The 12,385-nt window shown below is 31.1% G+C and overlaps 1 protein-coding gene across 7 annotated transcripts in view; it reads left to right on the top strand.

Annotated features, from left to right (window-relative positions):
• The window catches only part of LOC124354346, a 90,981-nt gene that overhangs the window by 69,630 nt on the left and 8,966 nt on the right, over window positions 1-12,385 (top strand). For all 7 annotated transcript variants that reach the window (XM_046804726.1, XM_046804724.1, XM_046804727.1 and 4 more), the window contains 2 exons: window positions 3,144-3,356; window positions 9,674-9,892. In XM_046804726.1, coding sequence (XP_046660682.1) covers window positions 3,144-3,356; window positions 9,674-9,892 — 432 coding nt within the window. The remainder of the gene's footprint in view (window positions 1-3,143; window positions 3,357-9,673; window positions 9,893-12,385) is intronic.

Here is a 12,385-nt window from a genome sequence, read left to right as displayed (position 1 = left end):
CGCTTGTACAGAGATTTTCGTTGGTTCATTAATGTTTTTAAATTCCCATCAATCCATGGACATGGGTTTCTCTTCGTACAAACACGCCGTTCTGGAATATACCTATTATACAAAGATAACAACCTTTCACATAAAATATTAACTTTATCTTCAATTGAATCGTTATTATAAAGGTCCTCCCATTTTAATGCTAAACATTCATCTTTGAGCTTATCCTTATCAATATTTTTAAAATCTCTTAACATTAAACAGCTTTTCTCATTTCCTCGCTTAAATTTTAAGTTTAATTCCACATATATTAAGTCATGATATGAAAGCCCTGACACAGATGATTGACCATAATCAATAACTTTAGACAAATCATTACACAGAATTAAATCTAGTAACGTATCCGATGTTGGTAAATGATACGTTGTCTGTAGTGGCAACAAATGTAGGCTCAAGTCATTAACACAACCCAAGAACTGAGTTTTGTCATAAAACACTTTGTCACTACTTAAATCAATATTAAAATCTCCTAAAATTAAAACATTATCATATATTGGTAAAAGATTAGATAATACATCAAACAATTCTACAAGAATGCCTACTTTTGGTGGACGATAAACAACACATAACAAAAGCTTCCAGCCTGAACCCACTTCTAAAACAATGAACTCCGGTTTTTTACAGTAAATCGCCTGAGAGAGTGCAAGCACTTTGTAATTGAAAGAATTTCTTAGATATACTACAACACCTCCTCCCTCTTTGTTCTCTCTATCATGTCTTATGAGGGAATAACCTTCTAACTGATATGGCTGAGACAATATTTCTGGTTTCAAGAAGCTTTCCGTTACCCCTATAATATCATATAAACCATTCTGAAAATATGTAATAAAACTTTCACGATGAACTCTAAGGTTTTCTACGTTAACGTGTGCTACTTTTAAACCCCTAATTAAATTACCTCGTCTTTGACCATTATCAATAGCAACATGTTGAGAATGATTAAAGTTATCATTGGCCATCAATTATATATATGTATACAAATAACCAAATGGAAACCACAACAAGTATTAACAATAAGCCAATTAAGAACACCACTAATAAAATTTAAACGCCAAGAAAGTAACGCATTAATATTTAACAATTGGCAATTATAAAACACTTTTACAATAAAAATACAAATAGAGACTTTCAGTGAGATATGTAGACTTAACCTTATATTACTTCCGTAGCTAATAATAGATCGAAACCATACTCCTTCGTTGACTGCGCATCCTCAGGCCAATTTGTTGACATCCTCAATGCTGTCAATTGTAACAAAACGGTCACCTTGATTTTTCCTCATGAAAATGCGTCCGTTCCTTACCCACAAATATGTATACTGTTTTTCTCTCTTAATAGCACGAGCCATATTCAGTAGTATTCTTTTCTCCTGCGTCAAACTCTCATTGAAATAAATCACCGATGCGTCTCCATCCATGAAACCAATGTCTCTCGAGTTTAGATTCCTCTTCACACGCCTCTTGTTCATAAATGCTTCTTTGTCCAGTTTTCGGACGAAACGGACAACAATAATTCCAGGTCTTGACCCATCAATTGATTTGTATCGATAGCAATTGTCAACACTATCCTCCTTAAAAACAAAGCCAATTGCATCCGATATCTTACCGATGATATTCAAAATATCCTCCTTCTCTCTGTGAGGTACCCCACTAATCTCGACAATATTGTCCTTGCTCGACTGTTCCAATGCATTTACTTTACTGGAAAGATCATTAACTATCTTCTTCAAATTAGCGTTTTCCTGACGAAGAAACCCTATGTCCTCAATTAATTGCCTTCTCAATTTTATTTCCAACCTCCTCAATTTTTTTACCATTATCTACAATCCACTCGGAATATTTTTCTAACTGATTTCTAAATTCCTTATTAGTTTCCTTAATCTCCAGCCTGAATGATTTCATTTCATTTAGTATATCGACAAGTCCAATATTAGGCGTTATCTCGACACCGGGCTTATCTACCGCCGTTAAGGCAGCGGCCACTTGCCTATCTACCGCACTGCCACCAGATGACACAACACAAACAGGACATAACCAAGAATCCTCTATCTTTAGAAAATCTTCCTTTTTCATGTTCAAACATTTAAAATGAAAACTTTCAGCACACTGACAACAAATTGCTCGGTGGGCATTAAAGGAAAACCCCTTCTTGCATGTTCGACATACTGTTTTCTTAGTCACTCCAGACACAAGAGTTGTGCTCGAATCTGAGTCAGCTTCCGATTCCCCTCGTTTTAAAAACACAGATAATTTCTCACCTGTTGGTGTAACGGGCGTAGTATCACCCCTTGCATGTTTCTTACGATCACACATATTGCACTTCCAATTGACTTGAGAAGAAACAATATACTCATAATCTGAATCTGTAAGATTACCTGCACATTTTAAATCGAAAAAACCGCTACACTCAATACATTGCAGTTTTTGACTTTGAGCTTCAATAACACAATTACACTTCCCACACTTCATAATCAAAGTAGGATTAAACTATCGTCCGGAAAAAGGTACTTAAACAACATAAAGAGAGAGAGAGAGAGAGAGAGAGAGAGGAGAGAGAGAGAGAGAGAGAGAGGAGAGAGAGAGAGAGAGAGAGAGAGAGAGAAACACATAAAACAAGCTGTAAGTAACTAGGATTTTTCAATTAAGCGATATCACAGCATGAATACATATAGTCATCGACGTTATTTTTAGAAGAAAATACAAGGTAGTTAATTATTTTATATTGCTAATATAAGCTGTTTCATGTTTTTATAATGCACATTGAAGCTACGCAAAGTCTAAAGTGAAGAAAAAATTTACTTTTTTTCACAATGTGATTCATTTAATTATTATATTTACTTTAAAGGGTTTATGATTAGTTCGCTATAAATCTGAGATGTTCTAAATGTAGTACAAAGTGGGAGTAAACCGTCAGTAAAATAGTTAATCCCTTTTAGATATGAATCAGGAAATTCATTTAAAGTGTTCTCTATACATTTTATCCGTAGTTTTTGAGGAAACTGGAGATTATGTATCTTATATTTGCTAGAATTTCACATATAACTATATATTATGCATGGTTTTAATATAATTTATACGGTATTTCTCCTCTTTTAGAGTCCCAATACGATTCGGAGGACCTGCTATTGAGGCCTGATGAACTCAGATCTATGTCAGAAGGAATTCAAATTACAGGAATGGAAGCCATGGCTGGAGGATCATCTGCATCATCCACGTTTGCTTACTCCTACCCTAGCCAGGTGTCTGGTGGAAAGACGTGCATACCCCCAGAGGCAACAGGGTTACACTCATCTTCCTTGTCTGATGATTGTACGTTAAGATGTATACTTTTTTTAAATTAACGGGTTTAATTCTTAAATTAGTTATCATATTTAGATCTGATATAGTTATAAAAATAAACTTCATTGGTATGCAAGTAACATCAAAGACAAACATACTTTATCGCATACCTGAGACACTATAATAAGCTATACTAGCATGAATAATGTGTACAAGGTATGGATTTATGGAAGAAAAATGAAAATTACAGTAACAGCTGCCGTGGCCATCGCATCATCCACGTATATTCATCCACAACATATTATTTTATTTTTGTTATAATTACTCAAGACTGTATCTAAAAATCCTAATCCTAAAAAAATTATAGATGCTTTGTTTGTTTGTTTTGCTTTCACTCATAAGCTATTTAACCGATTACGCTGCAATTGAACACGGACATTCTAATGGTTTCTTGGATGAATATAGGCCTATTCATATTTCAAAAATTACTCCGGACTTCACCCCACTGGTCTGTAAACTAACGACAACATCCCACCTTTGTCCCTAAAGTTGTAAAGTAATAATTAAAAAACTATTTCTGATGTAATCAACTGTTGTATGTAAGCATTGTTATTATTTTAAGTTTGTTTACATTTATATTGTGTACGATATGTTTTAAGCCTTTCGAATTTCAGCGATTAGGTAAGTATTCGTCTATCTTAAAAAATGCCCTAAACCACAAGATGGTCAGAATTTAATAGCGTAGATTCTTTTTCAATAAGTCGGCTAGAACTATGCTTGATGAAAATTCGCTGGACTGTGATTTTAAACTAATGTACTAATTACAGCTATAAATGTTTTAAAATATTAACATTATTTTTTCAGATTATAAAAAAAACAAATCAAGTAGTGTCATTGGTAATGTACTTTCAGCTGTAAACGTTTATCAAATATTGAGTGTTAGATCTAAAATACATTGTTACTATATAACAAAGTACATTAGGATTGCCATAAACATGAAGTCTTTGATGTATATCAATGATCGTGGTAAGAAGGTAAACTCCACTTTGGCGTCGGAAATGTAATTCACTCGAGCCAGCAGTAGTCATATACGTACCACGCCTACTAAATTACGTTCAAAGGAGCGGGTAACTGCTAGCAGTGCATATATATGCGACAATATAATCTAACCCTTACTTTACAAGACAGTTATCAAACCTAAATTAGTTGTATTTTGACATAATCACGGTTCTTGGAGCTGTGTACGTATATATATTTTCTTGGTCAGAAAAGAGGCATAATCAGCAATGGAAAAAAACTAACATCGAAATCAATTAAAATTACCATAAATATACACTTTTTAACATATTATTTTCTTGATCGTGGGAAGAAAGCAAACTCAACATTACTGTCGGAAATACAAATTACTCAAAGAAGAAGTACTCGTACTTATTCAGGTGCAAAGCTACGAAACTGCAATGGGTAACCGCTAGTTTACTTAAATATTTACTATAAGTATGAGAAGATTTATTTCCGTTTTAAATGAAGTGACGATCTAGTTTTAATGTAGGCATTTATATAACCTTAAATAACGTGTTACATTAACTTTCTAAAAGTCACTAATAGTTAAGCAATTTTTTATTGCTTAATTCAAAGATCTGGACATTAGTAGAATAAAACACTAAGCTCTAGGAAGGGTCTATGCACTGGGTACAACGACAGCCTTTTTTATCATTCCTAGTTTATGCACCTCAAATTATCTTCATATGTGCCGCATTATTAGGCTAGATATTCCACCGATATTAATGCCGGGATAGTGGATATAAACGATAACTTAGTCAACAGGCCTCTAGTTCATTGTATAATGTGATTGTTGGAGTAGGTTTTATCCTCTTAGTGTTAAAGGTTGTAGCAATCCTCAAAGTTAGGAAAAATCCTAACCTACTTACAGTAACAGATAGAGTATGGAACAGGAAAAGCCTGCTCTCGATCCAAGATAGCTTGACTGAAAAATTTCTATTATTCCTGTTCTTATTTGTTATAATACACACCGTAATCCATTCTGAAACTTATCCCATCACTCTAGAACGTTGCAGAAGATTCTACAGGTTTAATCCATTAAATTATCTTCAGATGATTTTTGTTTTTGTTGAACGCAGAGAAAATTGGTATGTTATAAATAAATTCCATATTACATTTATATAGGTTATGCCAATATTTACTGACGTATATAGTTTTTTATTTTAATTGCTATGAAAATACATGTATAGCACTCTTGAACATGTACTTATGTAAGATAGAGCTGTGAATGCCAGAAAAACTCACAATCTATATCAGCCTTCATTGATTTCTTCTTTTCCGGAAAAAGAACTTTTCAGTACTGAACTGAGCGAAGTTTACCACCAACAATCGGTATGTATTACGAATAATTATATTAGTTATAAAAATCCCAAATTGGGAAACGTTTACACACGCCGCGCGCCGTACTGTTTCGAAACATTGTATTTGGAACGTAAAGTTTCTTTATTTTGATAATTACGATTAAATAAAAAAACCCGAATATTAAATTTTGTCTATAGAAGGAGTATTGCCAATATGTAATGTTAAGAAACCATTCCTTGCAGGGCTGTCAACTGTTTAAAATATTTGTTTAAATAAGTATGAACTGAGACCGTTTTAATTATATATATATTTATTTATTGTTAGTAAAAATATTTTTATTATAATGTTTAAAATATGTAAGGTGTATGTATGACGTTTTAGTTGTTAAATGTATGACTACAAATAATAAAATCTGTTTGTTTCACAATTCTATATAGTTAATTATAAATATATATTTATACTAAAAAACTGGTTCAAATTTAGTTAAATTTAATTCTTAAGTTCATTTATATTATTGGTTTCCATTTTGTCAGATAGTTCAGGTATAAAAAATATCACATTGTTTCAATTTTATAACTTAAATCTACATAAAAAATATGTAAAAATAATTCAAGTCATTTCGTCTATTTCCATCGTGCTCGTATTTTTATTGTATAGATTAAAGATTTTTACTTTTGTGTTAAAAATATGTTTTATTATGTTAAAAATTAAAAATTCACAGCATTTTTTAAACTAAACCGGATGCCTGGTATATTTAAATGGGGCAGTTCATTAACTCATTACAGATAGTGCAGAAAATAGACTTCATGATGGAAACATATTTTCACCTTAGTGTCAGATAATTTCCGACAATATACCTTGTTAAGTATATCAGAACCTAAAGTTATTTAACCATTTTAAGATTGGTAAAAACTAAACTTCTTCCAGAGAAATAATATAATTTCAGATATATTTTCAACATTTTAATTTTTAAATATTTAACAATATTTTTCATTTTGAAATGTATCGTCTTACTGAAGTTTTCCAACAGATTAATCAGTACTAAAACAATTATAAACACTTAAGAAGTACAAAATAAAAAATTCCTTGATGCATATGAAACAATTTGTATAAAAACGAAGCGAAATAATCTGGTAAACAACGAATCTGGGCCTTTTCAAAATTCACCGTTACTTTACTTTATTTGAATTAACTAAATATAAACTTTATTTGTATATATACATATAACATACTGTGCTGTCATAGAATATTACCTCTTTGTATTTTTAATGACATATGTTTTTATTTAGTACAAAATTTTTTATGTTACTTCATTTCATTTCATTTTCATTTATTTATCTCATTTACATATAATACAAATATGTGATAATAATATACAAGAGAAGGTACCCACATGGGCAAAAGCCTGTATGTGAGAACCGAGTCCATCTTCACTCGAGTTTGCAATCACAATAATGCTAATATATAATGTAAATATTAGAACAAAATTACAATTGTATGATTTAAAGATAACTAAAGATAACTAAATAGTAAACATACTCTGTTTGGATGCATAATTAACTAGATTCAAGCAGTGTAAAAAGTAATAATTTAATCAGTTATGATAATGGAACGACATGAAGATGCAACAAATTCTAGTATATGAAGTTTTATGGCTATAAGAAGTAAGACAACATACGGGATATGCTTAAAGAGTGCCCAAGAAACCTTATTTTAAGACCTATAAGAAAGGAAAAGAAAAGAAAAACAAAAAGATAAACAGAAACGAATCATTTAATTGTCGTCGACGCACACACACGCGCGCACACACACGCGCGCACACACACACGCGCGCGGCACACAACACACACACAGAGAGAGAGAGAGAGAGAGAGAGAGAGAGAGAGAGAGAGAGATGAGAGAGAGAGAGGAGAGAGAGAGAGAGAGGAGGAGATGAGAGAGGAGAGAGAAGAGGAGAGAGAGAGAGAGAGAGAGAGAGAGAGAGAGAGAGAGAGAGAGAATTAAGAATGCTCGCACATGTCCGTCACCAAGGTATTCACAAAACTATATATAAATATCATCGCAGTAATTATCACTCGGCACGAACAGATCACTCAGAGTAGATAGAAGTGAGTATAGCGTTTGCACCACTCCTCCCCAATGCAATTAACCAGTTCATTAACTTCTTTTGTACGCTTCGACTTTAATGTTCCAATTTTCTCTCAGTTCCAATGGTAAATTTTGGTAGATTATGTGTAGTAGAACGTAGAAAGAATTTGTTTTATTTGTAGACTTAGTATAAACGTGCTGTGGCGATACCAATATTCAATCTATGCCTTGTGTTGTATGCATGCTCCACTTTCTCTAAAAATGAAAAATTTATGTTTGAAACCGTACAAAATCAAAACTTTTAGGAATAGTTGTCTAATATCAAGAATCATAAATAAACGAAACAAATTTTCTGATGGGAACCTCCTTGGTTTTTTGAGACCAGCTTTCATAATAGACTTTTGAGTAATTTGTAATGGTTTTATTACTGTATTAGAAGCCCCTCCCCACGCAATGATTCCATACTGAAGGATCGATTGAACATATGCGTAATAAACAATTTTTGATATGGCGGAAATTTAGCTACCCGTTGATAATGTAACGACATATAAATGCATTTCCGTAGTTTGCTATTGATATAGCTAACATGGGTTGCCCAAGCGAGTCTATTATCAAACATTACTCCAAGATATTTGAAAGTACTAACACGTTCGATACTATGACACTGACAGGGTATCAGGCGGCCACCGCACTGCCATTGTGCATCTTCAGCTGTAGACCCACTGGGTCGCGCGTTGCGCGCAGTGACACAGCCATGTGCTTCGTCATGCATATATTTACAGTCAGTCGATTACTGTCAAACACTGTTTAATGGTGTGAAGTCCTCGCTCAGCATTCCTATAGACTTCCTCCCACATATGACCATCAAATAACGCTACTGTATCGTCTGCGTACAAGTATAACGTACCATTATTAAGAATGATCTTTCCTATATCATTTGTATAGATTAAGAAAAGTAAAGGTCCAAGTGTACTCCCCTGGATAACCCCAAAATTTATTTGCTTGGATTCGCTTTTTATACCAAATGAGATACTATTGTTATTATTACTTTTATTTAGTTGTGTGAGTCCGAAGATGAACTCATTGAGTACGAAAGGGCTCACAAAAATAAAAACTTTATATTATTGGAGAGTTTGTTTAAATTAATATATTATAAACACTGTTATAACAATAAGCAAATGATGATAAATCTTTTTATGATAAATGATAAACGTTTTAATGTATATTTAGGATTGCTCCACTTTAGAATTCTTTCTGCTGGGATGAGACATCGAGGCCAGATATCACACATAGCATTTAAAACATTATGTTGGACTAAATATTGTAATTTGGACTAGTTTAGTTGACATTTTAACCAGAGTGACATACTTTTACACTGATAGGACGACGAGGAAGCTTAGAATATTTCTTATAGGGGTTGGTTAGAAAACGTTTCACTGTAGGAGAACACTGCCAGTTCTATACCTTAACATCAATTAATGATCATTGATTTTTATTGAAGTGCTGAGGTAATCAATAAAACTGTTTTTTGCAATTAAAATACTAGGTCATATATATCTAATATTTTATAACTGCATTTAATTTACTTTTACATACATGTATATCACTCTGTTTTAACTGAATTTTGTAATGAAAGCTATACCTCACAGTCGGTTCTTTTATGTTATCCACCTCTTAGTGATAAAAAAAATAATATACATTATTTTTACATCCTGATTTTAGATTTCAAGGATACCTTATGTCATGATTTTCTAAACAACTTCGTTTTTATTCATAATTGGTTGATTAATTATATTCTTATATGTCTATCAAAAGTGATTCTCATCACTATAATTTAATTATTTATAATAAATTTCAAATATTACCTATTAATAATAATGGTTAATAAATGTTTACAGATTATCCTCCTTTAGTGTCTCACGAAGACACGAGATGGATGGCAGATGAGGCCGGAGTTATGGCACAAGGAAGCCAGATTACAGAACAAGGTGCCGTTTCTGTCGGTTCATCAACATCGTCCACATTTGTTCATTCCCATTCTGGAGTTGATACATTTGATGAGATTGCATTATTAGGACAGGAAATTGGATCACTTACACCTTTCTTATCCAATACAGGTACGGTACAATGTATGTATGTTTCAATTAATTCAAGGTATATTTCATCATTCTGTAAGTATGGATAAATGATCTAAATTGTTTGTCACCAGTTCACGGTATTTGCATTGGAGCAATATTTAAACATTCATAACACAATAAAAGTGTATAAAAATTTTAAGATATCTATATTTAGAATCCAAAGTTAAATTTTCAAATGCTGTTATATATTTTAGAGAGTTATTTGAGAGAGATAAATTTTACCGCATATTTAGACGCAAAAATAAAAAAATATGTATATTTATTTAGAAAATTAACACAAGCTTTTTGATGTAGAGTATATTTTTCAAATTTGATATCTCGTTTACATGATTATGTTCGTTAAATCTTAATGTAGTTTGAAGAAATGTTTGTAAAGTTTTTAAAGTCAATATCATTCGTTTGGTTGATTATTTTGTTAATAAATAATCACTTTATGAAACTGCCTCGAAATAAAATCATCAGTTTTAAAAACATCTTCAGATTTCAATTGAAAATACATCTTTCTAGTTTAAGATTTATTACTTACTAATAGATTTTCTGTTAAAATAATTAATATAATACTTTTTCCCTATTAACACGCTTTGAACTACATAAAAAATTTAATCTCTTTGAGGTTCTATATAAGGAGGGATATTAACTAAATAAGATGGAAAAAATGTCTTAAGATATTATTTGATAGACATTACTGTATGAATGTACATAACAATTACTTGAGAAATTAGAAAATAGTTTTCAAACTTAAAGCAATTGTATAATAAGTTAGAACATTTCTTTCACCAAGACACTTTGGATGTTTTTGAACTTTAAAAAAATTTTCTATCAAAACTTCTTGTGACAAGCCATCAATTTTGTATCGATATCTTGTAATTTGTCAATTAAGATATTTAGATCGCTGTTATGTTCTGTAATATGTTTCTTTAAGTGCAAGTTTTTCTGCATTTACGTTATCATAATATTATACATTTATATATTCACCCATATTGAAAATAATAAAATTCATTGTCAGTTATTTATTTATTTTTTAAATGGTTTTTAGAGTTGTTATGTCAATTATAATTTCCTAGAAAATATCGCAGTTAGGACAATGTTTCACACTCCGTTTAGTACTGATGAATTCGTCTATTTACTAATATAGCTTTTTATTTATGAATTTTTATTCACAAAATTTTTACGATCTTAAAATATCCATGTGCTCTTTTAAATATTTTTTAATTTTGTACGGTTTTTTGTCGAATTTTTCAACATTTATTTTTTCAATCATGCTGAATTTTGTATATGTTCTAAAGGTTTTTAAGACAAAATTAACACGTTGGTGTTTGAGATTTTTTGGTAAATATTATATGATTTATTATTGTCATTTTCAAAATATATGTTATATAGATTTTTGAATGTTTCTGATAAATTTTCATTTTTGTAAATCTTAATATTATAGTAATTCCTAAAGTGGCTTAGTTTGTTTTGCTCTCACGCGTAAAATTCTTCACCGTTTGCATTTAAATTTTACATGGATATTCATAGGGTCCCAGGGAAGAATATAGGCCGATTAAAATCTTAAAAATTTCCTTAGGCTACGTGATACTGGTCTCTAAAATAGCGAAACACCCCCACTTACTCTTCAAACTTGCGAAATATTAATTGAGTGTAATCATTTAAGTGTAATCATTTATTCTGTGTAAACCTTGCTTTATGACAGTAACACAGCTTAATAGTTTTAACCACAATTTTTAATGTGTTTATATTTATAATGAGAAAACAGAGTAAGCTTGATAGTAGTAACACTTTTTATTTCAATCTTTTCTTCAACACCTCTTTAGCACCAAGTAAGAAAATATAAAAAAAATTAATTTTTAGTAAAAATATACTGTAAAAAGAATTTTCTTAGCGAATATGATAAAGGTACTATCTCTACCTGTTAATTTAAATTCAAAGACTGTTGGGAAATCCATCTTACAGGTGTCCTTTTACAGAAGAATACTTCTGTAAGGACAAGTCTTCTTCTGCAATATATAAAATTCAAAATATATAAAGAAAAATACTATCGTAATAATGAACAGAATAGGAGACAGTACATACGTAAATAAATCAATTGTTTCAAGACATAAATATAAAAAATAACTTTCATGAAAATTCCTATTTTCGCGTGGAAATTTACAATCTGACGTATTTTATTTGATCGTTTGTTCACTAATAAAAATATAATATTTCGAACAATCGGATTCATATTTAGTTTTTCAAATCATACAAATGCTAAATGCTTCATCTTATTCCCATAGTGAAGAAACTATATTAATACTTGCTGTGCTCATAGGATATGTTATACAAAATTCTTTTATGCGATTCTATCAAAAACAATAGAGAAAGTGGAATTATTTTCTATTCTAAAGAATGAATTTCCTATTGACTGATTGATTTTTACACATTGATCAATTTTAACATTCTTTTACATCAATAAAGAGAACATTCCAACAGACC

The sequence above is a fragment of the Homalodisca vitripennis genome, chromosome 2 (assembly GCF_021130785.1).
Source record: "Homalodisca vitripennis isolate AUS2020 chromosome 2, UT_GWSS_2.1, whole genome shotgun sequence".
Taxonomy (NCBI): domain Eukaryota; kingdom Metazoa; phylum Arthropoda; class Insecta; order Hemiptera; family Cicadellidae; genus Homalodisca; species Homalodisca vitripennis.
The sequence above is the reverse complement of the archived record's forward strand: the minus strand, read 5'-3'. Positions and strand labels throughout refer to the sequence as shown.